A 27,083-nucleotide genomic window follows, 5' to 3' on the forward strand; every position below is an offset into this window, starting at 1 on the left:
TCGAAAGTATTGGTAATCTTATTATCTTATCTAAACTGATAAGCATTTATAAAATATACAAAATAAACGAATACACTTTTCCGCATTTATGTAAGCAATAATACAAATCAAATAAAAAAAAATTATGTTGTTTTAAAAAAAAGCTTAAGTCGAAAACCGTTTTTATTGGTGGAGTTATAGAGTTACAGTTGGGTAATTAACTTTAAACTTTATTTCATATTTATTTAAAGTCAGTGCTTATGATCGATTGGAAGAAATCCTTTTTGGCCTTATCATCATTGCGGCCCGTTTCAGATTGTAGGGAAGGTAGGATGTATTGTATCCAAATGTATCCCAAACTATGCCTCGACCAGACCAGTTGTCGCCAAACATGCCAAACAAGTGACTAGAAAGAAATACATATAATTTGATTATAAGATTATATATGAAAATTTGTAGGACAAATTATTAAAATAATAATAATCAAAATGTGTTTGTTTTAGAAAATACTTATTAAAAATAGTTGTTTTTTATATTATAACTTTTTGTTATGTTATCCTGTTTTTTTTTTGGTAAAAATTATTTTTAAAAACATTATATTATTAATTACAACTTTTTTTTTGTGTTTTCTTAAAATTCAAACTTAATTTTTGTTTTGAGAATTTCGTATGCTCACCTTTTATGACAAGCTCGATACCACCAGGCGCCAGTAAACAATTCAGCACAGTGCGCTGTCGGATCGATATCGTTCTTACGATCCTTAGTGCTAAATTGCATGCCCAGATGATATATAAGTGAATCCCCAGCGTCTCCGTTCGATGATCCCAGCGATTCTAGCGTATAGTTGTTAGACTCGGGTCCGATTTTAAAGTTTTCGTACAGCTGATAGCGATTGTCGTCTTTATAATCTTCCAAGAGAACTAAAAGTTCCTGCGGTTCCGATGCAGTCATCGCATGCAGTTTGTCCATTCTCATGAAGAACTCATTGTTCAACTGGCCAAATCCTTCTTTGTAGTCCTTCCACTCGAGAAAAAAGTCCTGACTACCATCGTTTCGCCGCATAACTACAGTCCAGCCTCCACCGTGACTCTCCTGATCGCAGGTCACCTCAAAGGGGTTTTCACTGTACTCTGGGACGCGTATCACAAGCTTATTTTTGGATGTCTCTGCACAGCTTGCCGGATATGAATTGGGCACACAAAGGTCGAATTTTTTGTCTAAACCCTCTAAAATAACCGCCTGGCGTTTTTGCTCCTCACTAGTATTTTTATTGAATAATTAAAGTCTAATAAAAATCCACAATTAATTTATTATTTATTTACCGTATAGCAGCAACTTCATATTTCAAAGCTACAAGATTATCACAAATGGTTAAAAGAGTACAAACTTCTTTGCCATTTTGGTTGGCTAAAGTATTTAAAAATAACAATGAAAAGAATATTCCGAAAGACAACATGGTTTTACTATGGCTTTTTGTTGACTGATGAAATGACGTGAAATGTTTATTGATCAAGTTTCTTAATCGAAACTTTTCTTATCAGATTTCCTGATTTATTAAATTAATACTTTTATCTTGCTTTGAAATACGCTGTACTGGTTGCAATAATTTTTAGATTTCAATTTTACCATTCATAAAAATAATGTTCTTAGAAATTACTCATACGTCATGTATGCCAGTCATTTGATCAAAGGCAACAGTACGTATGAGTGTTAAATTTTGAAGCCAATGCTAAATAATTATTTTCAAATTTTGATTCATATATATGTTTGTTTTATTCAATTTTGGGAGGAATATTTGTCTGTTATTATAATAACCATCCGTAAAAAAAAACATTATTGCTTATAGGGCATAAATAGAGTATACAAACTTCGACCTAAGCTGCCTCTCTTGAGTTTTAATCTCTCTCTTTCTTCCTTTTTTGTGTTCTGTTTTGTGTTGCTTATCAGCCCTCACAATCACAATTGTATTTTTTGAAATCTTAAGAACGAGAAAGTGTTATTGAAAGTTTAATAAAAACGGTTGAAATGTTTTATTTTTAATTAAATGTGACGTTTTTTTATTTGTTTTTGGCGTTTGGAAAACTTAAATTGTCTGGGAAAAATGTTTATTGGGTTTATCGTTTATGCAAGGCACGCGCAAAATTGAGAGAGAGAGAGAGAGAGAGTGAATGAGCAATTTGCAATTTTTACTTGCTGGAGAGCAGTGTTGCCAACTTTTAATGAGCAATAACAGATGTTAACAAAATAAAGCTAAAAATGATTGTCATATAATTATTGTAATTAGAAAAATTTTAAAACTAAAAGCAGTAGTCTCATTATATAAAAGGTAAATTAATTATAAAAATGAACAAAACTATGTAAAGAAATAAAGGCCTACTCTGAAACTCCCGCTTCTTGTTTCGAAATGATTTTAGCAGCCCGAAATGACTAGAAACAACTGATTTGGCAGCACTGCTGGAGTGGAAGAGTCATTGGGAGAGAGACAATTGGGGAGCGCGTGCTCCGCTCTCTCTTCCTCTCTCTTTTTCGCGCTGTTTAGTCAATTCTCCAAAAAACGCGTCGCGTGCTGTTTTCTGTAGTAAGCGCCATTCAGTTTTTCACTCGCCGCCGCTGGTCCGCTTTTCCACTGGGCTTCCTGCGTTTCCATAGCCGAAAAATAAATAACTATAACATAAAGTAATATATAATAAATAAACAATTTTGTGATCAAACAAAAAGGAAAACCAACAGCCAAAGGGGGAAACGGAGATAGAAATATAGAGATAGCGAGCGAATCAAGTAAGTTTAGCACTAACGGTGATTGTGATAGTGTGTGTGTGTGTAAGACAGAGAGAGAGACAGGGTCCTGAAGTTGCAAGCTTAAGCTGAGTGCTAAATTTAGAACTCAAGCTGAAGGCTGCACCACCCCCGCCCTCTGCCCCACTCCCCTCTCAACCCGCCACCCACCTACGTCAGGCGCTCTCCCAGAGAGCTTAAAAGGGAGAGAGAAAGAGAGCAAGTGAAAGAGTGTGTGTGTGGTATGAATGGAACAAAAGTACGGAGGGGGTGTAAGTACATGCAAGTGTGTGGGTGTGCGTATGTGCATGTATTTGTGGCACGTAGACTCGTAGTAAAATTTTCCGCGTAAAATTGAAAGCAAATTGAAAAGCTCACGAGGGAGTTTGCAAAAAATGGCATAAATTCCTGAGAAATAATAAATGATTTATAAAAAACTAAACAATTTATCATCTAAAAAATTATGCAATGTATGTGGTACTTTATTTTAATTTTTATTGAAATTTCCGAAAACAACCAAATTATTAATAATAAAACCAAAAAAAAACGTGTAAAATTTTATAAAATTACATTTTCAAAAAACAATTAAAGGCATATCTTTAAACAATATTCACTGGGGAAAACTACAAAGGAATCTCTAAGCTGCTATTACATTGTTTCATATCAACATGAAAACTATTAGCTAGTTCCCCATATTTGTGAAAAAATTTTTACTTACAATAAAAATTAAAGGTGATTGAACGCATGCATTTTCGAATGCCAGTCTAGACTGATCATCATTTTTTTAATCTCCAATAAAAAAAGTGTTAATTAAAATACAGCAGACAAAAAAGTTAACAACCATCCAAAATATATAATGTATAAAAAAATATAAAATATACTTGTATGTATATAAAATACAGAAAACTGGCTAAAGCAGCCGAAAAACCAGTTCGTGCGTAGTTTTCCATGTCATGTTTTCCGCATGTTTTCCACATTCGGTGGCGGAAAGCGTTGCAACGAGTTTTGCACGCTTCGTTTTATTTCACTTTTTTGCCGTAGTTTTCCTTCTGCTTTTCTTTTCCTATCTTGTCCCCCTCTCTACACTTTTCTTTATTGCCACACGTTACTACTCATAGACATGGATATATAGGCATATAGCCATAGGAATAGGAACCTGCCCGCTCCAGCTGCTTCTTCTTTCGTATATAAATACTAAGGTGCGCGACATAGTGTTAGAGCGATTGGACAATTTTGCGTGTATGGATGGGTTAATGTAGCTCTAAGAATAAAAACAAAATACAAAAAGGTCACATTATTGATTGGATTTCAATAATACAATATGAAACACTATTCTCTATTTCTGTTTTTTAAATAATTTAATAGTGATTTTAAAATATCTCTTTATAATACTTTGCCAGGAACTGGTTGATGATTTAATTATCTTCAATGTAAATATTTCTTGGGCTAACTTACTTATTTTTGTTCCAGTGAGAAATTTTAGATATTTTAAAAGCCTTACAATATCGTTCTGCAGCTTTAACCATCGTTGTTGGAGGCACGAGTTGAGCGCGCATGTACAAAAGCGAACAGCACTACGTAAGACCCCTCTTTCCCCCTGGCGCCCCTCCCAATTTTCCATGAGCGCCCACACGGGCATCACATCCAAAGTGTAGTAAGTGCACTTTGTGAGTGCGGCCAGGGTTGCCAGATAAACGCGCCTTTGCACAGTTGTCGGGTGGGAATGGGCCAAGAATTCAATGAATGGGAAACTGCCTGCACACAAAAGAAAATCAGTTGAAAGAAATTTGCCATGGAATGTTAATTTTGCACAGCTAATTACAACACGCCACTTATCCACAATCAATTATAGTGTGCAACTTTTGCAATTAAACATGACTACATTGTTGTGCAATACGATCGGGGTACAAATTTAGTTTGTGTTAATAACTACTTGTAATTTAAGGGTTTTGATTTATACATTTTACCTATTTTTTGTAATCTCTCCATCAATATTACGTAATTTAGGCCTCACGGTCAGTCAGTAGACTCATAGTGTTCCGATTTTTTTTTTAAGTCTTGCTGTATTTTTTCATTATTTACTTAAAAAAATATTTTTGAAAAATATTGAAAAAAATATTTGTTAGCAAATTAACCTGAATTCGATAAGTCTGTTTAATTTATTTGTAGCCCTTAGGTTTGAGATTGTGTTTTTGTAGTTTAAATACGTTTTGAGCTGCGATATAATACAATTTTTGATTTATCATCGTCCATCTGGTAACTCTGGAAACCGCAAGTGAGAAGAGAATCGTAGGTTGCACGCATTGGAGAATTGTTTGGGGAATGGGAAACGTGTTGGTCTCTCTCCAGCGCCAGCGCAGAGATTTTTAGAGACTTGGAGACAACAGTGTTGCCTTGCCACATTGTGGGCGCAATGAGTTTTCAGTTGGAGCGACACGTTAGCCGGTGACGGGCGATGGGCTATATTCGATTTATACGCGATATATACCCGATGCACAAAGTAACACCGTAGTAATCAGCCAAGTCAGCAGGCGTAGGCGGGGATCCAAAACAGTTGCACAACTACCGAAAAAAAAATAAATCTGTGAAAATAAATATATTTTGTGCCACCAGGTGTATAAAAACCAATTTCTCGATGGGTTAAAAAACCTCGAAACTCACAGCTTAACCCTTTGGCGGTGCGGTGTGCCTGTTTTTTTTTTATTTGCGGATTTCGCGTCGTCTGGTTTCCGTTCTCGTGCCAAAAAAAATCGATAATTCCGTGCTGTATAAGTTACGGCGAAAGGTGCGCGGATATTCCGTTCGGGATTTGAGTTCGGGTGTTTGAGTACTACGCGTAAGGACCAAGTGTGCGCGAAAGAGATTGTAAGAAAAAGAGATTTACAAAACACAATAAAAAACTCGAATATAAAAATTCTAAATGAAATTATTTTTACCACATTTAAGCACATTGGTTGTTCCAAGTTAAATACCAAAAATGTAATACAAATCATGTTTTACAAATAAAAAAATTCTTTTTTGGAACAGAGAGAGAGAGAGAAATCTCTCACCGCTACCATTTCTCGTTATCTACGGATTTACAACCAAAGAGAGAGAGAGAGAGAGAGAGAGAGTGTGAGAGAAAGTGGAGGAGGAGAGAGAACGTAAACGTGATTGAAATTTTTGCACAAAAGGAAAGCACCGCTTACGCTTTACACGCGCGCGTGGGAGAAAAAGAGTAAATCAGGAAGCAGAGAATCGCAAAACGAAGCAGCGCGTAAAAATAACAAACAAAAATACATGCCGAGGCGTATAAATAGAAACAGCGTGTAAAGCGCAACGGCAAAAAAGTCAGTAGTATGTAGTAATAGTAGTAGAAAGAGAAGGAGAAGCAAAAGGTGGAGAAGAATAACGAGGTAGACGTCGGCTGTGACGCCTACTGCGACTGCGGCGTCGTAGTAAGTTCTTTCCCCCTGTACGTGTGCGCTGCGTGGGTGCATTGTTGTAGTGGTGTGCGTGTGGCATGTGCAGCGGATAAAAGCAAAGCAGAAAACCATGATAAAGTTTGTCAGGCAGAAAAATCGCGAAAATACACTAAGGGTATCCAAAAATTTTATGCGTAAAAAGGTTCGATTTTTTAATATAACCATTCCATTTAAAGATATATGTATAAATTTAAAATTTCATTTTTACTTTTTAATTAAAATTTAAATAAAAGTACAGGTTACGTCCGATGTGTTAATCCAATAAAAATCAGTAAATTGTTATGATTTTATTTGTGTTTTTATTTCTTTTAACTTCTTAGCTCAAAAAAGAGTAAAAAATAGATAATATGGAATTTGGATTTGTTAAATAAAATATTTGTATGAAATTATTGAAAATTAAAAACTATTAATTACGATTATTTGTTGAGAAACCCTCTATTTCAAAATTTATTTTATATAAGAGGAAGTAATGAACTCGATAAACAAATTTTAGTTTTAGAAGTTTCAATTAATCTGCGCTTTAAAGTAATTTATTTTGTAATAGTTTATTTTGTTATGTTATTTATTATTGCTGTGACTTTTAGTTGTATATTTAAAATAGTGTTTAATACAAAATTAACTTTCTACCCTTTCAGCGTGAATCGAATGACTCAGGCACCGAATCTGATGGTGAACTCCTCGATGTGGAAAACCAACGTTACTTAGACGTGGATATGGAAACTAGTAAGTGCTGAAATAGCAAATACAGGTTTTGAAGAAAATTGTTAAAACTATTTCGAAACTAAAATACTGTAACATTTTTGAAGTCGTAAACCTTTAACAAAAAACAATTGTTTTGCTGTAGTTTCTTGTATTACCAATTAAATTCTTTAAAGTTTTTTTTTTAATTATAAAACTTTTAATGTAATTATAAGTTCTTTAAAAAATCAATGATAATGAGATTAAATGGACTTATTGCAATGTATCTATTTTCCCAGTTGAAAGAACATTATTAATATTACTCATCCTATCGCTTAGGTGTTGCTGGCCAAAAACCAATAGCTTCTGCAATGATGTGTCACCAGCAGACGTCGTCATCCTGCGCCCATCTCATGTACGACCAGCACAGTTCGGAGGAGGAGCTGGAGGTGATCAATGGCCCGTCCTCGCAGGGTGGGCATGGTCAGCATCCCGGCGGAACGACGGCCACGGGCTCCTCGTGTGTCTCCCGGATCTCGAATCGCGGATGCACCTCCTCGCTGGACACGGAGGCGCCCTACGAGGAGCGGGCCACCACCTCCAACTCGAAGCGGTCCAGCTCCACGCTGATGGTGGAGAATCGCAAGCGTTCGCTGGCCCACAGCTCCGACGATGAGGTGGGTTCTGGTGAAATTGTCAGACGGATTTTCAATTCTTGAAAACTCAAACCGGTTGTAGACGGTGCATCAGCAGTACCTAAATACTTATACCTAGTTAAGTACCTAAGTAACGAAATGTGGTACTTTACTTTTTACATACCCAGGCTAAAAAATATGTGGCTACCCTTTAGCTTAGATGCTGATTTTTAAATGTGTACCTTAGAAAAAGGCTCTAAACTTAACTACAATTTTTTTATTACTTTTGTATATCTATATACGGCATGTGCAAGATATATTTATGTTTAGTTTTCTCACTTCTTACTTAAATTCAACTAAAACTTTGAGAAAAGCTAATTGACCTTCAAAATTATTAATTAAAAAAAAATATATTAATCTCTTAAGCACCTATGTATATCTAAAAAACTAGTACCTTTCCCGAAACTGTAAACGATGCATCAGCAACAGTCTACGCAAAGCTGAAAAAAGCTTTTAAAGATTGATAACACGGCTTTTTTGTTTCAAAAGATTTTGAGAATCTGTCTGACTGTTTAAATTTCCATAATGCTAATCCATTTTGTAAACATTTACTTAAATAGTTGCGCAACTCGCTGGAGCCAATATTGACGCCCGTGAATTTTCGCACATCGCCGCCATTGGAGGCATTCAAGCCAAATCGTAGCCATATGATGTTCCGCTCCACAACGCCACTGATATTATCGGAGGCCCGATGTGGCATCGAAAATATTAAATTATGTGATAATAGTGTAAACGAGGAGAATGGCGACAACGGTGGCGTGGCGGCCAATAGCAGTAAGTGTGCTAAGATTGGTGCGGCCAATGCTGGTGGTGCAACCAGTGGTGGCAATGAAAATGAGCCCAACGCGAGCGCGAGTGTGATTAAGGCGTGCAGTAGCTCGCTAAAGATGAGCAACAGTAGCCATCACATATACCAGCCGCAGCCCAAATACAGTTTCCACTACAATAGCTCGCGCAGCAGTCCGGCCAGCACCACCGGTTTGGATATGGAGGTGAGATCGGTGAGTCCGCCGGCGAAATTGTTCCACTGCGCCATATCGCCCAGGCGGCGACCCAGTAACAATGCCAGCGGTCCATCCGTGGGCGCCACAACAATATCACCATCATCATCATCATCATTGGCATCATCGTCAGCCACAACAACGACACACAATGCTGCCAATTCCGGGGGAAATGCCGTAAATGCCGGAAATGCCGCCAACGTCACCGCCGCCGCCACACAGAGACTGCAGCGACCGCATCGGCCGTGTTTAGATTTTGATAAGATGCAGCAGGTTAGCCTCTAATGCAGAGCACGCTAACACCAGATCAGCCGGAAAAGGAACAGATTCGTGGGAGCAGAATGGGGGGCAAATCAAAGACTTTTTATACGAACCAACAACAACAACAAACACAGCAACAGCAGCAACAACAACAACAACAGCAACAGGCCATTAAACCAGAAATTGGAGGACTGCTAGCTACAGGTAGCAGCATATTCAAGAACTCAAAAACAGCAAGAAAGAAATATCATCAAATCAAATTCTATAAATCTAAAGGTAATTCAAATTTTAACGCAAACCAACAAAAAACCAAAAAAATGAAAAAAACACAGAAAGAGAGCAACCTAAAATTTACAATAGATGCAGCTATTTTTTCACAATTTTAAACTGAAAAACTGTAACAAAAAAGGCAAACGACGCGGGGATCGAAAGTTTACGAACAGAAACAATAGATTTAAAAGCTCCCGGGGGGCGTAAAGCGGATCGAAATAAATATCGTAGGGGCAGGGCTGTAAAGATAGATATTCTATATGCAAGCCATATGGAGAGAAAAAGGATCACAAAAGTTGATTAAAAATAAACATAAGTATATGCTCTGGGGGTGTGTAAAGAAGAGGAGTAACGATTTAGATGATAAAAGGCCAGCCAGTGGAAACTGTGAACTGTAAATATTGTATTTGATTGGGATAAACCAAAAAACTTTTGAAGAATTGGCATGCCATCGAAAGACGAAGGAGGGGGGAATAGAAAGTATTTTAATTTTTTTAGGAAGCCGACAAAAAGCACTGTTTGGTGATGTGGCAAGAAGACTCGAAACTTGTAAAAGAGACAAATTATATTTCTATAAAATGAAGGAAGGCAAAGAAAACTGTGAGCGGAAAGCGTGAAATTTGGGAAATCGGGAAATATGGAAAGGAAATAGCAACAGCAAAACATGTGAAGCAACAATAGAAACAGAAAAAATAATATAAAAAAAACACAAACACAAACAAAACTTTTTGTATAAGAAACCAGAAACCAGGAGCCGAAAAAACAAAACTGTCGCAATGTCAGTTGAAAAACAATTAAAATATGTGTTTTATGTACAACATAAAATAGCAAGCTATTTTATAAACAATATTCAATTTATCCACAATTAAGTGAAACGACAAACGAAAAAATAAAACAAAAACAAAAACCAAAAAGCTGCCATCAACATTCATGCATTCGATTAAAGCTCCTTAGTTTAACCAATATGATTGATGATTGATGATTGCTTGATGGAAAGACTAGTAAGCGCAACAATTAAACAATTGGCAAATGTTTGCAAGCTCATAATATGTGTATTAGTAATACAATTCTTTGTCAAGTTAATGAAAAAACCAAACGCAGCAAGTAAACCCATACCCATACCCATATTCAATTCAATGAAAACCAAACGAAAGCGAGAAAACTAAAACCAGTAAATGTGTGTGCAACCATAGCAAAGCAAAAGAAAAACAAAACATACGTTTTAAAGTACCATATAATATGTAAAAACCAAACAATGAAGCAAATCCAGAGCAAAATATTCTATGTAATGCTAATTTTAAATCATATATTTACTAACGCAAAGCAGGCAAAATTTGAGTTAAATCCAAAAGTAGTCAATACTAAGTTTTGTCAATAACCATCTCATGCCCACTAAATGTTTCACACACACCCACATACCACACTTGGAACACTCAGAACACACAAAACACAACATTCAACCTACCAAAACAGCATAATCCACACCACCAAGACACCAAGAATAATTATAATAATGGAGGGGAATCGAAATCCAAATCGAAATCGAATCAGATGGAGAAATTCGGGCTGGGAGATGAGAAGTGCAGATAAGATACTGATACTAGGAATGCAGTTTTCGTAATTTTTAATTAATTAATTAAACACACAAAAAAAAAAAAAAACAAAGAGAACGAACAGATGAATTATATTATATATGTGTAACGAACGGGAGAATCGGAAGATATCATGGACTGAAAAGATAAGAAAGAAGCTGGTGAGAAGCCATCAATACTAGGATTTTAGTTTATAAGCTCTCAAGCGACGAGATGGAAGTTATTGTGAGAAAAGCACACACAAATCTAATGGAATGTATGGCTGCGGGGCGTTTATGTTGAATATTTTTGAGAAACAAAACAAAACAAAAACGACAAACAAAAAAAGAGAAAAAACAAATTATGTTGTAAACAAAGAATACAAAGATTTCATTGCGTTTTGGGCCCAATTGACAGGCGCCCAAACACTTGTGTTGTACATAGTTACATTAATAATAACAATATATATTTAATATATATATATATTGATATATATATATATACTTACTCATTAACAATTAAGTCGATGAACGGTACAAGTGCAAAAACGAGAGAAAGAAGTATGAAAAACAAAAAACATTTGAGATAAAACGAATGAAAGGAAGATGACAAGACAAAAACATGAAAAATAATAAAGAAATGCTCTGCAATAGAATATTTGGAATTGTTTTATATTTGCAAGTATCAGCGTGGGATTGTCCTAAGAAACAAACGAATTTAACTGAAATTTTAATTTTACTTTTTAATTTACAAATTTGCTTATGAAATAGAATTTTAGAATCAAGTTTTAGTTTTAGATTTTTTAATATTTAATTTTTAACCAGAATTTTCTTTTACTTCCCGTAACTATTACGACAATAGAAATTTGCATTTTTATCTTGCTAATATGAGAATAGGATCCTTAAAAATAAAAGAAAGTTACTTTAATTTTCGAAGACAATCTTTACTTTTTTACAGTTTTAGATTGATTCCAGATTCAATTTCAAATTAGAATATTCTTTAAGCTCGCATATTTGCACATTTTTCTTTGTTTATTTGAAATAATTACTTTATAAATACAAGCATGCTTTACGTATCTTATTTATCTGAACTTAGGGTTTCTATTTACACACATAGCTTGTACAAAAATGCGTACTTTAATCTTGATTTACTTATAATATTCTGAAGAAACCTTGGCACAGCATGGCTATAAGCCCAGAATTTCCTGCTTAGTTTGGTCGCGCATGGCGTCAGACTTATTGTGTTGGATGCTGGTGGCCACCCCGTCATCCCCTTCGATTGGCATCTGTTTGCTGTGAGCAGCTGCCCTTTTTTTCTTTACCTTTTCCGCCGGTGGTTGATTCGTTCTGGCGGGATCGTGAATCCGGGAATGTCGCTTCAGATCCCCAGACACCCGGAACTTCTTCTCGCAGATGGAACACTCGTATGGTCGCTCTCCAGTGTGCACTTTAATGTGGCTAAGCAGATACGAACTGGCCCTGAATGTTTTGTCGCAATGCTGGCAGGCATAGTTTCGCTCCCTGGTGTGAATTCTTCGATGGAGAACCAGCGAATATCTCCTCGAAAAACTCTTGCCACAGAATTCGCACATGTGCGCCTTGACATCGCTGTGCCGCGAGATCATGTGATACTTTAGATCGCCCCATTGCCGGAATTTGAAGTCACACTTTTCGCATTTGAAGGGTTTTACGCCGGAATCTGTGAATGTGTATTGTTATATAGTATAAAGTATAGTAATTTGTTTGTGGCAGTTTCTAAGCCAAGACTCACGTGTTCTTTCGTGCGCTTTTAAGGCACTCTGTGTATAGAAGGATCTCTCGCAATTATCGCATTTATGGGATCTCTGCTGGTTGTGCGTGTACTGATGGTACTTGAGTGCATTATACGAGTTGAAATCCCGGTTGCACTTGTCGCAAAAGTGCTTTCTCCTGGTCTTACTTCCCGTTTCCTGCGGTACACTTGCAGCCAAGCCCTCCACCGCCACCGAGAAGCTTTCGTTGTGCTCCTCAGCCTCGGAAACGCCTTCTTCAAAGGGCGAAGCTGGCCGGCTATCATCGTCCTCTTCCAGTTTGAAGGCTTCACTCAGCTCTAGCGGAGATCTCTGCAGTTGTTCGATCGCCGAATTGGGCGGAGGAGTTAGCGGCGGCGGTGGTGTTGCCACTACCAACATGGTTTGCTCACTAGCTTCCATGATTTTGGGCAGAGACTTTTCCAGTTTTGGTTCCACCTTTGCGGGACTTAGGAAATCCAAAGCCATGTGATCGTTTTCGTGGGGATTCGCCTTGAGGAGTGGAGCAGCCTGTTCCGCGGAAGCTGGCGGCGGTTCGCCGGGCAGCAGGAGAGCCGGAAAAGTGATGTCCCTGAAGTTGTTATTGAACCACGGGGCTGTCATGCCACTGGAGGTCAGCTCCAGATCCACCAGCTCGTCGCAGGTGTCCTCTATCGACACCTTGTCCACCACATTTCGTATGCCCTCGAGCATGTCCTCCGTGTCGCTGAACTCCACATCGTCCACCACGGGCACGGTATTCGGTGTGCTATTGCTGTTCACCACCACGGGACTCAGCTTGTCCGTGGCCTGTCCATGACCATGCAGCACCATATTGACACCCACATTGCTCACATCGTCCACATGGTGACTGATGTTGTGGAAGTTTTCGAAGTTCAGCTGCACGTCATGGAAGACCTGGTCCAATTTGGCCTGCTCCTGCTGCAGCTGTGGGAAAAGGTTGACTCTAAATTCTGGAATTTCATTTTCAAATATAAATTATTCCTATGTTGAACCCCAAAATAAAGAACGCTTACAAGAGCTTCTAAAAATCAATTGGAAAACATTTCAGCCCTTAAACTTTCAATTTCAGGCTTAAGCCAAATAAATACTTTAACAAATGCAGCTTTGTAGGCTCGTTTTTAAAGCAGGAACTCTAATCTATCCTAGTGGATGATTACTAATTTATAATATTAAGCCTCCTGCTCTTTAAAACATATAAGGATTATTTATTTTTAGGACACTATTAATTGGAAAGCATTTTACTATCGAAATATTTGAACTAATGAAGCTTTTAAGACTAATTTCAAAGCAGAAACTATCCTCTGGGTAACCCATTTTTTATATCACTGGATGACTATTTTATAGAAAGTATATATTTTTCATTCTAAGAATAATTAATACCTACAATGTATTGTAAACTACTCTTTAAGATGAACTCTATTGAATTCCTTCAAGTAAAAGGATTTTTTTATATAAAGGTATTAGAACCTTAGATATCTGACCTTATCCTTTCGATTTCCTTCAAATATTAGGATTATTATTTTAAGAGGGTTTCAGAGTCCCAGCAAACCTTTAAATATTGGGGCTAACATTTATTGATAGTTTTTTTAACCCAATCTGACCTTATCCCTTCGATTTCCTTCAGATATTAGGGACCCCAGCTAACCCTTAAATTTTAGGGCTAACATTTGTGGATAGTTTTAGAACCCTATATTCAGATATTAGGATTATTGTTTTAAGAGGGTTTTAGAACCGAAGCTAACCTTATCGTGGGCGGACAGACCGCACATGTCGATTGGTTCCTTTTGCTGCTGGGTATCCTGGACCACCAGACGTTGCTCCAGAACGGTGGGTTCGTAGTGCTGCTTGAGGTGGGCGAAGAAGTCCAGTTGGGTGTGCACCGAGTAGCCGCAGAGTTCGCAACTGTAGATGGACACGGATGGGGCCACATCCTGGACATGTTTGTGCACATCCAGATCGGCATCAATGTTGCCCTTGAGTTTCCGCGAAATGCGCTTCTTGTGGGGCAACACTTTGCGGGCATTTGTACAGGAGACATTGTTGTGGGCATACAGTAGATCCCCGTCGTCGTGGACCAGGCCCGCGGCCACATCGATGGGAACCGTGGGCTCAATGGCCAGGGCCGGAAAAGCGGGCTGCGAGTCCGGTTGCTGCGGCACAACATCGTTTTCCGGCGACGATTTGTTCACAAATTGAAAGATGGTATTGTGAAAATTCAATTCCGGTGTCAGCGACTCCTTTTCCGCATAGCCCACGCCGCTCTCCGAGTTTCCCGAACTGGGATTCCGGCTCAGATTGGTGGGGCCTTCAGCCTTATAGGTATGATCTATCAGATCCATTATAAAGTGATTGGGATCTCGCATTAGCTCAGTGGCCAAAAGCGTCTATTTGTGGGTTGAAAATGGGTTACAACTTGGAGTAATATACTTTATTTCACTATGTTACACTTACATGATCGATGAACTGTTGTGTGTCCACTTCTTTACGCTCCATTTTGCTCGATTATCGCTAAAATTCATTAAATTCTTGGGGAGCCCAAAATGTTTCACTATAATTTACAAACAGTGCTGGAAAACGGTAAAAGTGGATCAGCTGTGGCTGGTCTATCGACACCGCCGATAACAAATCGAGTGCAGTGTTAAAGCAAGCAGTGCACTGCTTGGAAAACCCGCGGTCTTTTCAAAATATTTCTTATCATTTCAAAGCAATTGCATAAACTATTAAACATATTAAATATTTAAATGTAATAAACCAAATTCTTGTTAAAGCTCTTTTTTTATATTTAAAACTTTTTTATGCACATACTGCAAGATTTCCCTTCCAATTACTTAAATAAAATACTTTAACCAAATGCACTTCTAAATTTTATTTATTTTTTGGTATTATTTATACATACATTGATTCATACAATATATTAAACGTTTTTTGATGAATTTTTAGTTCTTGTTTGACTAAACATCGTTGTCTAACTGGCAAATGTAATGGTATTCTAAGTCACACCGTCGAGTAGACATTTGGCCTAAGGCGACCAACACGCATTCCTCTTTAATGTCGTCATAGTTAAAGGGTTCCTCGCCCATCCAATCCAGAAATGTTGCATTTTTCCCAGAGGCCACGGATACGAAATGGTTCTCCTCTTCCCGATGGTTAATGCCCAGCCAATACACTCCCACAGGCAGTTTCTCTGTGACTCCATTAAACTCTTCTCTGTCTTGGAAAGCGGCTAGATAACCTCCCTTTTCTCGACAGGCGTTTTCGGCACCACTCCAATCTTTCCTATCTTCAGGTTCAATGAAAAAATATCTGGACTTGACTCTCTCAAATCCTGGGTATCCTCCCAATTGCCCCTCAATCCTGTTAAGTTGTTCCTTTGTTTCGCCAATGGCACCCGAAGTTCTTTCCATTTCTCTCAGTGTTTTTTTTAGAGCAGAAACTTGATTATCAATCTGGTCTTTAAGATTGGCAATACGATGATGGATTGGATGTAGTTCACTTTGTACGAATGGCCTACATTGGGTTGAGTTATACTCGGATTTAACCATCCCAAAAAGGATGCAGGTTAAAATAAAATATCCACATTTAAACATTTTGAGAGCGTAGAACCACGGAGGGCAAATGTTGCCGATGAACTGACACCAAATGTATTCGCTGACTTTCAAAGAGTTTTGTGAGGTCGTCCAAAAATGACGTAATCATATATGAAAAGCTTAATTAGGCCATTCGCGCATTTAAATCCAATTAAGTACACTCTGAAAGTAAAACTACTTGTAAGGTGTTTAAAAAAAAGGAATACAAATATCTTATAACATTAGGCATAACATATTTAAATTTATCCAAAACAATTTTTTTTTAGTTTATTTCAACTTAAAATTTTTATTATTTGCAACCCTGTTTAAAACATACTTCAAATTCTACAATCAAATGTATGCTTTTTAAATAATTTTATTCAACTTAAATTATGTTCATTAAAAAAGGTAATCATAATTCCAAGACTTTTAATTTAAATTAGAATTTTATATTTTTGGCAAGCCTATTTAAAACATACTTAAAATTTTAGAAACAAAATTATTCTTTATAAATGATTTTAAATATAATAAAAGTTTAATTTCAAATTTAGTTTATACTTTATTAATTCAAAACTTATAATTTTAGTTTCAATTTTTATTATTTTTTTTTATTTAAAACAACCATATATTTTTTTTAATTCCTAGCAAGACAAAAAGTACATAAAACTAAAGTGTTCAAATTTCACGAGTATCAAAGTGTTTGTTATGATTTATCGTAATTCTCTTGCTCAAATTGGAGTTCGTCAAACATCAAAGTGCATTTGTTCTCGACTCTCAAAACTTCCTCCCCCTTCGTGACGTGTCAATCGGATCGTTTAAGGTGTTCCCTGATTGATTCCTCAAGGGATTCAATTGTTATTGTTATGATTCATGGGAATTCGTGTGCGTAATTATACGATTTGATCTAAACAAGGCCGGTTGGTATTTATTTTTACACCAGTTTCAGTGAGTCAGCGAGGAGATCAAAGCTGGCAAAGCTACAAAAATATGTGAATTGTCTAATAATTGTTTATTAAACATTAATAGACTTTGGGCGAAGTGGCTAAGCAGCAGCCGTCGCTCGTCACATTAAATTGTCGAAAGAGTGTTCATAAAATTTTATGGCATTTTTTGCGGTTAGTCGCCACTTGAAGTCGAGCCTATAAATACCAAGGGGAACATATGGACCTTCCCTTTTCGTTCCCTCAAATTTGTGGGAGCCCTAAGCCCGCTGATCCGTTTACCATAAATATGTTGATATATCACTGAGCAGGATTAGCTTCCTGTTTGCGGCCATATGGAGATTGGAGATCGGAGATGTTTCGGCAACTTGAGGGGAAAATGGGGGGAAACGGCTTGGATTATGTGCCACTTCAGAATTTGGAATATATATGAAGTGTTAATTTGTAATGGGAATGTTTATGGCTCTGTTTGTTGTTGAACTTTATGTTCCAACCAATTGGTTTGTGGAGCAATGGGGAAAAACATGGGGGAGTCATTAATTTACGGGAGTTTCAATATGGCAACAGCTTAATATTTAGTTTAATATTTAAAAAGGGAAATCAATTTTTCTACAGTCTAAATTTGTTGTCCTTTTTTTTTAAATAATCCTAAAGATTTTCAGTGGTTTTTTTACAATGGTTTGGATTTTTTTGCTGTGCCTTTTAACTCTAGCATTTCAATTGCAATATTTTTGTGCGCTATACAAATATTGTTTTTTCATTTGGGGGAAATGCAAATTGTTTGCTTTTTGGCTCACACATTAGTAACGCCCACCAGCTGCCCATCAGAACCCGTGATCTATTCCATTCCATTCTTATAGATACTTTGCTACCTGACTCTGGCTCTTTGGATTATTCTCTGTGTGTTTACTTTACGAGCTACCAAGCCATTTTTGTTTGTTTTTGGTTTTTCATAAATTTTGTATAAATAAAGCAGAATTTCTTTTTGAGGTTTTCAAATATTTTTCGCAAATATGAAATTCAATATTTGCTTTGGGGAAATAATATAAGTATTAACCTGCCTGGGTAAATGGAATTGTTTTGGTTATTTTCTGGGAACGAATTTTTATGATGTTGATGATTTAATGACTTAAGTATGTTATATAGATTTCATTCTTTTCTTTTTTTCGATATATAAACTATGTTCTTTTTAATTTTTGTATTTTTAATTGATTGTAGATTTTTTCACATAAAAATTTCTATTCTCTGAATTTAAATAAGGTATATTTATTTTTTATTGTGGAAAAGAGCTAAGAGCTTGATTCTTCTCACAAACTTGTCAACAGCTCGTTAGAAAAGTTTGTGCAACAAAAAGAGGCTGTAAAAAAGACTGCGGCTGTACATTATTACATGGTATACAATACATAATGTCATTATTATTATAAGCGTGCTTTTTTGTGGATACAACAAAAGCAGCAGCAAGAAAGTTTTTGTAAAAAAACACAACACAAGCGTAAGGACGTCCTCCTTCCACGCCGAGGAAGGGCAGGAAACATGCAAGTGCCCAAGTGCCTTCTTTTGTTCTTCGTCACGTACTGCGGTGCTATGGACCCTCCTTGCCATCCTCCCTCTCGGAAATATTCAAACCCCATTCTCGGAAATAACCAAACAAGTGTAGCAGTGGCAAAACCACCTTACAACCACACGGATCCGGCGCGAAGGACCATGGACCAAAAGCAAGACCAACCTACCGCAGACTCGAGTTTTTCGCTGCTGCAAAAAAGAGGAAGCGGAAAGGAGCCTCATCAAGAGCGGTTCGATCGCTGAAGAGAGCTTCAGATACCCTGTTACGTGGTGAGTATATTGAGTTTTTTGAAAAGTTTTTAATTTTGAAACTAAAGTATCAATGCACTCTGTTTAAAATACAACATTTGTTGTGTAAGATTCAATCATTTATTTTAATGGCTAGCAAATGTTTGTTTACCACACAAAAGGGAATATATATAAAAATTACAAAATAAAAATATTTATAAAAAATCATTAAAGAACAAGAACTAATTTTTAAATGCTTATCTTCAATAAAAAAAATATAAAAATGTTTACAATATTCATAAGCATTTTACTGATAGTTCTGAATGGGAATCATTTTTTCTTTTTTTATATTTTCTAAGTTTTGTGCATGAAAATGATTTCTAACCATAACGGTTTATGCTCTATAAATAAACTTAAAATATATTTAAGCATTTTAGAGATATTTCTTAATCGCAACCAATATTTGTTGCCTTTTTATATCTCATTGTTTTCTGTTGCCTCTTGGAGTTTGTCGCCTTTCGGGTCCAAATTATAAAACAAAAGCTGTAAAATGTAGCCAAATGCAAAAACAAACAGAGGAACGACAAGTACCACAATTTCGCCCTTGGGGCTTGGAAATATGCCCCCCGTTTTTCCGGCTCCATCCATTTTCCCTCGTTTCCATTTTGCTGTTGGTGCTGCTGCTGCATAAATATTGTCAATAGCAACAACTACAGACGGCAACAACAGCAGCAGGATTTTAGTATTTTCTCGGGTCGGGGGGTTGCAAAATCCAGCCCCCTTTTGGACCCCACCACCCCTGTTTCCTGCCACATTTTTCCCATTCTCTGCTCACGTTTTTTTTGTTTTTTTTTTGTGTTATTGTTGTTAACAATTTTGTGCTCATCTCAGCGAAAAATCTGTTGACGCAATTGTCACGTGCTGTTCACTGGCAGTTTTTTACTTGCATCTCCGTCCGTGTCCTGCCAAAAGGATGCTTGCCTATATAGTTTTCGAACACATGGGCATGATTCACTTGCCTCGTGCCACTTTTGTCCCCGTGTCTGAGTTTTGAGCTCCTCGTTAAGTGCAATGCGGCGACGTACAAGTGGCGACAGCAATCTGATTTACTTACCCCCTTGTAAAAAGGACATTATGTGGGGGATAATAAGGGCATAATGCCTGGGGAGGCCAAAAATTATTTCTTAGAAAGTAAAGTATTGATTACTTAATGATTTGTAATACAAATATCTAGCTAGCTATTCTTAAGAAATGTTTACATCTTGCTTTTATAGTCATGCAATGTTTTTAAATAAATAAATTTAATAATAACCTTAATATTAACGAAAATAAGTTTTTTTAATAACATTTTGTATGGAAAATAACTATTTTCTTAAAAATCTAAACTAATTGCATCTCGTGAAACATTTATATGCATTTAAGAATAAAAAAAATTTAATTTAATACGTTTTCTAAGAAACGCTTTGGAAAAATAACAGCCAAAAATAAAGCATATACGATATTACTTTTATGGCACAGGTGTTTAAAAATATCACACTCTAACCACCGAACTAATTAAAGAAATCTGCCGCTTTATTTGGATTTGCAAATGTTCTGCCCCTCCAAAAAACATAAAATAAATATAGAGTCGACTCATGAGCTACCCGCTAAGCTTGCACACGCCCGCCCTGCTCTACCTTTTTGCCAATCTCGATATTCCGACATTTGTGTGCCAAAACGAAGCGAAACCCGAATCCAAACTCAAAGTCAAAATCAAAAGAATATTTTTGTTTGCTATGAAATGATTCCCCGCCTGGCAAAACGCAAAACGCATTTCGATTTCGAGTGGAGAGCGATAGTTTTCACATGTTTTGTTCGAGCATTAATTCCGTTTAAATGATTTCCGCAACAGATTTGAGCTTTGCACGTAATCAAGTGGAAATGAATTTGACCAACACAAGAGGTTTATACACATAATTTTGCCTGCTTTTTTATATTTTGCGGTGTCCCATTAGTTTGATTGTTTCGAAGGCCACTGAGCCGTGAAAAAAAAAATCAGAGAAATAAAAAATGGGAAAGACCGAAATGAGCTGAAATTTTGAATCGAAGCGAAAGTTGAGATTGGTTGATAGCCGTTTTCAGGACTCGCAACGGGATGCTGCAGTAGATGATCAGGATATTATGCATCGATATTCGGCTTCACTTGAAGTCATTGACCCATTTTATTTGTATTTTATTTTTGCGATAAGGTATTATTATGTTTTTGTTAAAAAATGGAAAATACCTACAAATGAATTTTAAAAAGAAAAATGTATTTATAAAAGTAATGAATGATTGAACTTAAATTTATATATTTAATTGTGTTTATTGATATACCATAGATATGCCATGTTTAAAATAATTTCATAAGTAATATTTCTAAAGTGCGAGGACTCTCAAAGATTTTTATACATTTATTTGTATTTATCTATATGCCATGTTTAAAATAATTCTTTTAATAATGTACATGTGTTCGCGATATTCATATTGAGGTCATTCGTTGTCAACTTACATTCCGTTCGACCTTGCAATGCCAATCAAAAAACCAAAAATTATAAACACCAAACTTGAGATTAGTTAACATATCGTGACTGTGACCAAAGAACGCGACAGGATCTCCGAAGGACTCCAGCCGAAGGTCAATGTATGGCCACAATTTTGCGTTAGATCCCAAAGTCTCGGCCAAAAAGTGCGTGTACGGTTAACCAGGAGAGGCCAAAATATGCCATTTACTTTGGCCACACATCGTTGTTGTAGGCGCTTCAAGGACGAATGGCCGTTCAAGGACGAGTCGTAGAACTCAAGGCATTGCGAGACAGCAGCTGAGTTTGGCCTGTTTGCTGTCGTCGGGATGTCAAAGTCAGCGGGTGCCATTTATTTGAGTCCTGCGTGCGAGGTCTTTTATTCAGCATCATCCTTACTCGAGGCTCATCATCTCGCAGGCAGGCGCATCCTGCCGCGTGGATCCCCTGGACTCCTATTCCTATTCCTGGTTCCTAAGTTCCTAAATTCCTAAATTCCCGATTCCTATTCCGATTTCTGGTGCCTCCTCCGGTGCGCTGCTGGTGCAAATCGCCGGCATTTAACACTAACCTTCCGATCTCTGCTGCCGTCCAAAGACATTTTGCCAGCGGGCAGAAAGGACAACGGCAAGTCGCTTTCCAAAATCAAACCAGCACCTGAGATTTGGGCTGCTCCTTTGGGCAAAAAACACCTTTGACTTGTGTCAATTTGGGAAAACTAAACACTGCTAAAAATTCAATAGAAGAGGGTTGACAATTTACTATTGAAGTTTGAGCGAAGAATTTTTATTTTTTATGAGGATGGCTTTTCGTAATGGATTTGTTATATTTAATTTGTATGTTTTTGATGGCTTCTTAAATAAAAATAGTTTAAGAGTTTTTCTAAATACAAACTAGCTTATATTATATTTCTAAGTTAGGCTAATATCTTTTCTTTTAAATATGATTTATAAATTTTGTACTATTATTCGTATAATAATTTAGATTGCTTCTTGAGTTTTCCTAAGTGTATGGACCAATTACTCCTTGTCGTTCCCAAAATCCTCCTTTGGACTCACGTCTTTCCTTATTTTCTCCCCAGCTTCCCTTGTTGTTCCTCACATATTTACCCAATGATAACCAAATATTTTCTATGCCAAGACATTTTCCAATTTGAAGCAATGAAAACATACAAGTCGCATGCGGCCTTTGATGTTGCACGTTCATCTTCGATATTCCTCGATTTCCTCGATTCCTTGCCGCATGAAATTTGAGTGACTCAGTCAGTTTCAAGTGTGTGTCTCCGTTTTCCCTTTTTGGATGTGTGGATGTTTCGTTTTTCATTTGTAATTAACCGACTTTCAAACACATCGGCGGCACTGCCTACTGTTGTTTCCTTTTCGGTACGCGATGTTGCCACGTCTACGCCTAAACACTTCACTTGCCGCATGTGTTTCTTGTCCCCAGTCCTGGCTACACAGAGAAAAATGATCAAATTCGTTGTAATTTTATATGTTTTATTCCTGTAATTTTTATTTTCATTTTGTAAAAATATAATCAAAATTATACTAGTATTTTACCAATATAACATTAGTTTAAGTTTCTCTTTGACCTGCACATATCAACGAAATTCCAATTGTTTTTTTTTCAGTGCACTTCTCCACATTTTCAACGGGTGTATCGGATTTCCCCGCGATCCACAAGACATTAGCTCGAAGTTAGGCAGGCGCCTCGAAACGTCAGCGAATTTTGACCGCCTGCGCCTGTTTGTGTTAATGAGAAAGTGTCATCGATTTGACGTCGCGGCAAAAGACAAACGCATTTTCCCATCTTGTCATTATGTCAACGAGGTGTGATTTGACTTGGTTTTTATGGCCATAACTTGGAGAAGTGCGCCACAAAGCTGATGAAGTGCGCCACGAATGGAGCTGACATACTTTTACGACGCCACGGAAGGAAGTAACTTAATTGGAAGTGGGAAACTCGATCTGGTAAATAACCAACTGCATAAAAATAAAAAAGGGTATGTACAATTCAAAACAATTAAAAAAACACAAATAAAATATCCTCAAATATTTGACATATTTTTTATATAACAAATATTTATCAAAAATTGCTTATATAATATTAGATTTGATATTTTTGGAGAGTCTCTAAATCGAAATTATAGGTAATAATTACTTTCGATTTCCTTCTGAGCCAAAAGGTGTTTTTTGTAACCATAATGCCATGCGATCATCAAATATATGTTAATTTATAATTGAAAATTTGGAAGGTTTTCAAACTATAAGAAATATACAAAATTAATATTTATATCGATTTTGATACCCAAAAGATGTTTTTTGAGTCATAATGCCTTTTGATATCTTAACACCTGAACTCGAAGCACATTCCAAAATGTCCATAAACCGATCATCTGGTGATCCTTCTCAAGCACTGGTCATCACATTTGCCAGCTGTTAGATCTCTTTTATTTTATTTTTGGTTATTTCATAACGATCCTTCTTTCATATCCTGTCGATGCATAAATCGAACATAAATTCCTGCTGCTTAGCAGCCCTTGTAAAAGTTAATTGCTGTGTTAACACGTCCAGGCCATAACACACAAAAAGAACCGAACCAAACCGTCTGCTGCTCATTTCAATAAGGCCAAAAAGGAATCGATTTTTAAGACTATTAAAGGCAGAATCCGCTTAGCAGAGAAGTCTCCTTTTTTTTTTTTTACTTTTTAATTGTGTTTGGTTTGGGTTTAGGTTTGGGTTGGGGCGATCCTAACGATTCCTCAAACATTTTGCACGCGCTGCGATCATTTGTGGTGATTATATATTGTTTGAATTTCTCCTTTGATTGCGTCCACAGTCAGGACTCAGCATTAAGGATCAAGGATCGCCGAGGCATAAATCAAGGACTCCCGCTGCGGAGCAACGTGCACACATTCCCAATCCCCCGTCCCAAAATATTTTCCAAAGGGCGTGGCCCAAACTCGCTCGAATAGAATTAAAGTCAACGTCAAAGTCAAAGCCAAAAGGCCGAAAACAAGAAATAATTGAGACATTTGTTGGCATCGGCGGCGGCGGCGGCTGTTTTTCTTTTTTATATTATAGTATATAGTAGTTTTGGTCTACCCGCAATGACAATGTGATAAAATGTTTCTAAAACAATGGCTTCAAAGTCGGGACTCCTTTTATGATTTCCTTTGGGCCAAAGAAGCGGCTGCTCCTTTAGCATTTTTCAGGTGACATCTTATTTCCACCTTTTGGCTGGCACGTTGACAACAATAAGTGTCGGTGGCTTCCTTTTGGTCCTGAGGTCCTGAAGTCCTGCTGCCCCAAGGATATGTGCGGCTAGTCTGATCTTTTCCGATCGCCTTGATTATGTTGTCACTTCGTTGTGTTTTGTGATTTGCCGACACGAAAATCACCAGATTAGACGAAAATCACGGCGATGATGAGGCGATCTATAGTGGTTCAAAGTGAATAGAAATAGAAGTCGGCTTTTTTTTCGGCTACTTTATGTGGATTATGTTGTCACATTTTTGGCACAATCGGGTTAATGGGTTTTCGGGGAACTTGCTCCGCTGAAAAGGATATTGTAATCGATATGGGAAGATCAGTGGATGATATTCTATTAGCCGAGAGGTGAGAATTTACTCCAAAAAAGGTGTCAAGTAAAATGTGGATCATTTGGATCAAAGATAAAGGAATTTTAAGCTGTTAATAAAAATAGAAGAAAAAACCCCTTAAAGATTAATACTAGATTGAAAGGGAATAATATTACATCTAAATTTGTAACACATAAATTCAAGGATATATGTACAAAAATATAAAGGAAACATAGCCTAAAAGTATTATTAAAGTTTAGAAATATATTAGGCTATTAAGCAAAGAAATACTTGTCTTAATAAAAGTTTAAGCCTTGAAATTGTATTTAATAAATAAATAAATTAAACTTTTTAATTAAATTTATAAAATCCTGAAGTAAATTTACGATATAAATTACATAAATAAAGACTAACGAAAAATGAAATGCAAACATATATTAAATAAAATGAAAACTCTGCCTTAAAACCGTAACTCTTTTTACATTTTCTGTCTGAAGTATTATAAATATAAAATTAAATGAAAACTTTGCCAATATAGTACAGTCATTCCCTGATCCTGACATCTTAATCGAAATGCTCAAAGGATAGATTTTCAATTGCAAACCGACATGGACATGGTGCTGCTACTAACGAGCAATTATCGCCAGCTCCCAGGCGTTGTCTCCCGATTTCACACGCCCCGAAAGGCAGGAGATATAGGGGTACAGAGTATATAGTCCTAACCCCTGAGATATCCTCCATAGAGCATCCTCATCCTCATCACGAATTTGCTACGCTTTGGGGGGGAGTTTCACTGCTTGGGAAACCTGCAAATGCTGACTCTCGAAAACAGATCTATCGTATATGATACCAGTAGTAGTGTACACCATCGCAACACACACACACACTTCCACACACACACAGTCGTATTCCAGTTGTTAGGACACAATGGATGAAAATATTTTCGTCCTGTTGTCAAATGATTGCATTTAATGTATCGAAATCTGCGTGACGAATCAATTTAGTTCTGGCTAGCAAGCTGCAATGGAAAAAAAAGGGAATGTGGATGTGGATGGCAACCAGTTGCCCTTTATAATTCGATCGTCTATAGCGGGCGATATCCTTCCAGGTTTTTATGCATCCTGTCTGGCAATCCCAGTTCCAATCCCAATGCCAACCGCATGGACAACTTAATCAATAAGTCGCAGTCGCCCATCGAAGGATGCGAAATACTTTTTTTATGTGCCTCGGTGTGGAACCGATCGATTTTAGTGGGTGTCGACTGTACGCTTGGAGGTCCTTTGAGCTCCTCGTTAGGCTATAAAGTTGTCAAAGAAGGTTGCTTATGATCTCCAGCTGTTTCCATATGGGGGAGGCGACTCTACTTAAGTGGAACTTTGAAACACATATGGCTAGAAAATAAAACAAATTTTAGACGCCTTCGAAGTAGGAGGCGGTAGCTCTTGAAATATTCTTGATTTTTGGTTGTTTTTAAAACAATTTTTTATATTAAGATAACATATTGTGTTGATAGAATCTAAGTCTTTCTGATCGTCAACAAATTGTAGTTTTATTTTTTATTTTACTTTTTTTTGGTTACTTTTAATATTTAATATATTGATAGAAAAAGTAAAATTAAAATAACTGCAAAGTTTCTTATTTTATCCTCGGATTCAGTTATAAATATTTCACTTTGTAGTAATGTAATAATAATTTTAAGATTTTAATATTAGATTATTCTATTATTTGTTTCAGTTTACTTTTCATTGTTAAATAATTTTTACAAGGTGGTTGTTAGACACTGGTGTATATTTATGGTTGTTATATATATTATGGTAAAGAGTTGTAAAATATTTTCACATACCTGGCTGCAAATAAACCCCTTTTTTCCCCCACTACCTAAAACCTAAAAGGCAGATTAAAGGTGAATCCAGATCGTAAAGGCAATATAAACTTAAGTCCGGTTTTGTACCTAAGCCAAGTAGCAGGATTCATTCAAAATCTGGGATTGACACCGGACTTATCAATAAACTGAGCCTTATGCAGAAATACCCGAGTGAAAGGACCTGATTAGTGACAGATTTCAGCGTTTCGGGTGCATAAAAAATCGCTACATATTTCTTTTTTTTTTGGGTATGCAACGATAGATCGATCATGGCCATTGTTTCCTGTGCATGCAGAATGTCCTGTCGACAGGACA

General features: G+C 36.8%; 3 protein-coding genes across 5 annotated transcripts; 1 reads left to right on the plus strand and 2 right to left on the minus strand.

Moving 5' to 3' along the window:
• Positions 1-149: 149 nt before the first annotated feature.
• Positions 150-2,455, minus strand: LOC108134735 (ficolin-2-like). 2 transcript variants are annotated; one of them, XM_041710254.1, is made up of 3 exons: positions 2,357-2,455; positions 656-1,264; positions 150-385 (listed from the first exon to the last, which is right to left on the minus strand). In XM_041710254.1, exons 2-3 carry the CDS (start codon positions 1,039-1,041, stop codon positions 238-240), a joined length of 534 nt encoding a protein of 177 aa, XP_041566188.1. In that variant the 5' UTR covers positions 1,042-1,264; positions 2,357-2,455; the 3' UTR covers positions 150-237. The 2 variants fall into 2 exon arrangements, with proteins under 2 accessions (XP_041566188.1, XP_041566187.1); XM_041710253.1 differs by having other exon boundaries at positions 656-1,237; positions 1,302-2,455.
• A 133-nt stretch (positions 2,456-2,588) lies between these two features.
• Positions 2,589-10,784, plus strand: LOC108134734. 2 transcript variants are annotated; one of them, XM_017255149.2, is made up of 4 exons: positions 2,589-2,757; positions 6,854-6,941; positions 7,236-7,573; positions 8,152-10,784. In XM_017255149.2, exons 2-4 carry the CDS (start codon positions 6,932-6,934, stop codon positions 8,875-8,877), a joined length of 1,074 nt encoding a protein of 357 aa, XP_017110638.1. In that variant the 5' UTR covers positions 2,589-2,757; positions 6,854-6,931; the 3' UTR covers positions 8,878-10,784. The 2 variants fall into 2 exon arrangements, with proteins under 2 accessions (XP_017110638.1, XP_017110637.1); XM_017255148.2 differs by lacking the exon at positions 2,589-2,757 and adding an exon at positions 5,561-6,360.
• Positions 10,785-11,704: 920 nt separating this feature from the next.
• On the minus strand, positions 11,705-15,049 carry LOC108134733 (serendipity locus protein H-1). Its single transcript, XM_017255147.1, has 4 exons — positions 14,938-15,049; positions 14,229-14,870; positions 12,465-13,410; positions 11,705-12,392 (listed from the first exon to the last, which is right to left on the minus strand). The coding sequence occupies exons 1-4, from the start codon at positions 14,977-14,979 to the stop codon at positions 11,881-11,883; spliced, it is 2,142 nt and encodes a 713-aa protein (XP_017110636.1). The 5' UTR covers positions 14,980-15,049; the 3' UTR covers positions 11,705-11,880.
• Between the last annotated feature and the right edge of the window lie 12,034 nt (positions 15,050-27,083).

The sequence above is a fragment of the Drosophila elegans genome, unplaced genomic scaffold (genome assembly GCF_018152505.1).
Source record: "Drosophila elegans isolate 14027-0461.03 unplaced genomic scaffold, ASM1815250v1 contig_814, whole genome shotgun sequence".
NCBI classification, from domain to species: Eukaryota; Metazoa; Arthropoda; class Insecta; order Diptera; family Drosophilidae; genus Drosophila; species Drosophila elegans.

What these genes read in the sequence shown, in the direction of transcription:
- LOC108134733 (XM_017255147.1), bottom strand. Translation starts at nt 14,979, where the DNA reads ATGGAGCGTAAAGAAGTGGACACACAACAGTTCATCGATCAT. An exon ending in CACAACAGTTCATCGATCAT is followed by an intron (nt 14,871 to 14,937) that starts GTAAGTGTAACA and finishes ACCCACAAATAG; the next exon opens with ACGCTTTTGGCCACTGAGCT. An exon ending in GTCTGTCCGCCCACGATAAG is followed by an intron (nt 13,411 to 14,228) that starts GTTAGCTTCGGT and finishes CTTTTCCCACAG; the next exon opens with CTGCAGCAGGAGCAGGCCAA.
- LOC108134734 (XM_017255148.2), top strand. Translation starts at nt 6,289, where the DNA reads ATGATAAAGTTTGTCAGGCAGAAAAATCGCGAAAATACACTAAGGGTA. An exon ending in AAAATTTTATGCGTAAAAAG is followed by an intron (nt 6,361 to 6,853) that starts GTTCGATTTTTT and finishes CTACCCTTTCAG; the next exon opens with CGTGAATCGAATGACTCAGG. An exon ending in AGACGTGGATATGGAAACTA is followed by an intron (nt 6,942 to 7,235) that starts GTAAGTGCTGAA and finishes CCTATCGCTTAG; the next exon opens with GTGTTGCTGGCCAAAAACCA.
- LOC108134735 (XM_041710253.1), bottom strand. Translation starts at nt 1,435, where the DNA reads ATGTTGTCTTTCGGAATATTCTTTTCATTGTTATTTTTAAATACTTTA. An exon ending in TATGAAGTTGCTGCTATACG is followed by an intron (nt 1,238 to 1,301) that starts GTAAATAAATAA and finishes TAAAAATACTAG; the next exon opens with TGAGGAGCAAAAACGCCAGG. An exon ending in TATCGAGCTTGTCATAAAAG is followed by an intron (nt 386 to 655) that starts GTGAGCATACGA and finishes ATTTCTTTCTAG; the next exon opens with TCACTTGTTTGGCATGTTTG.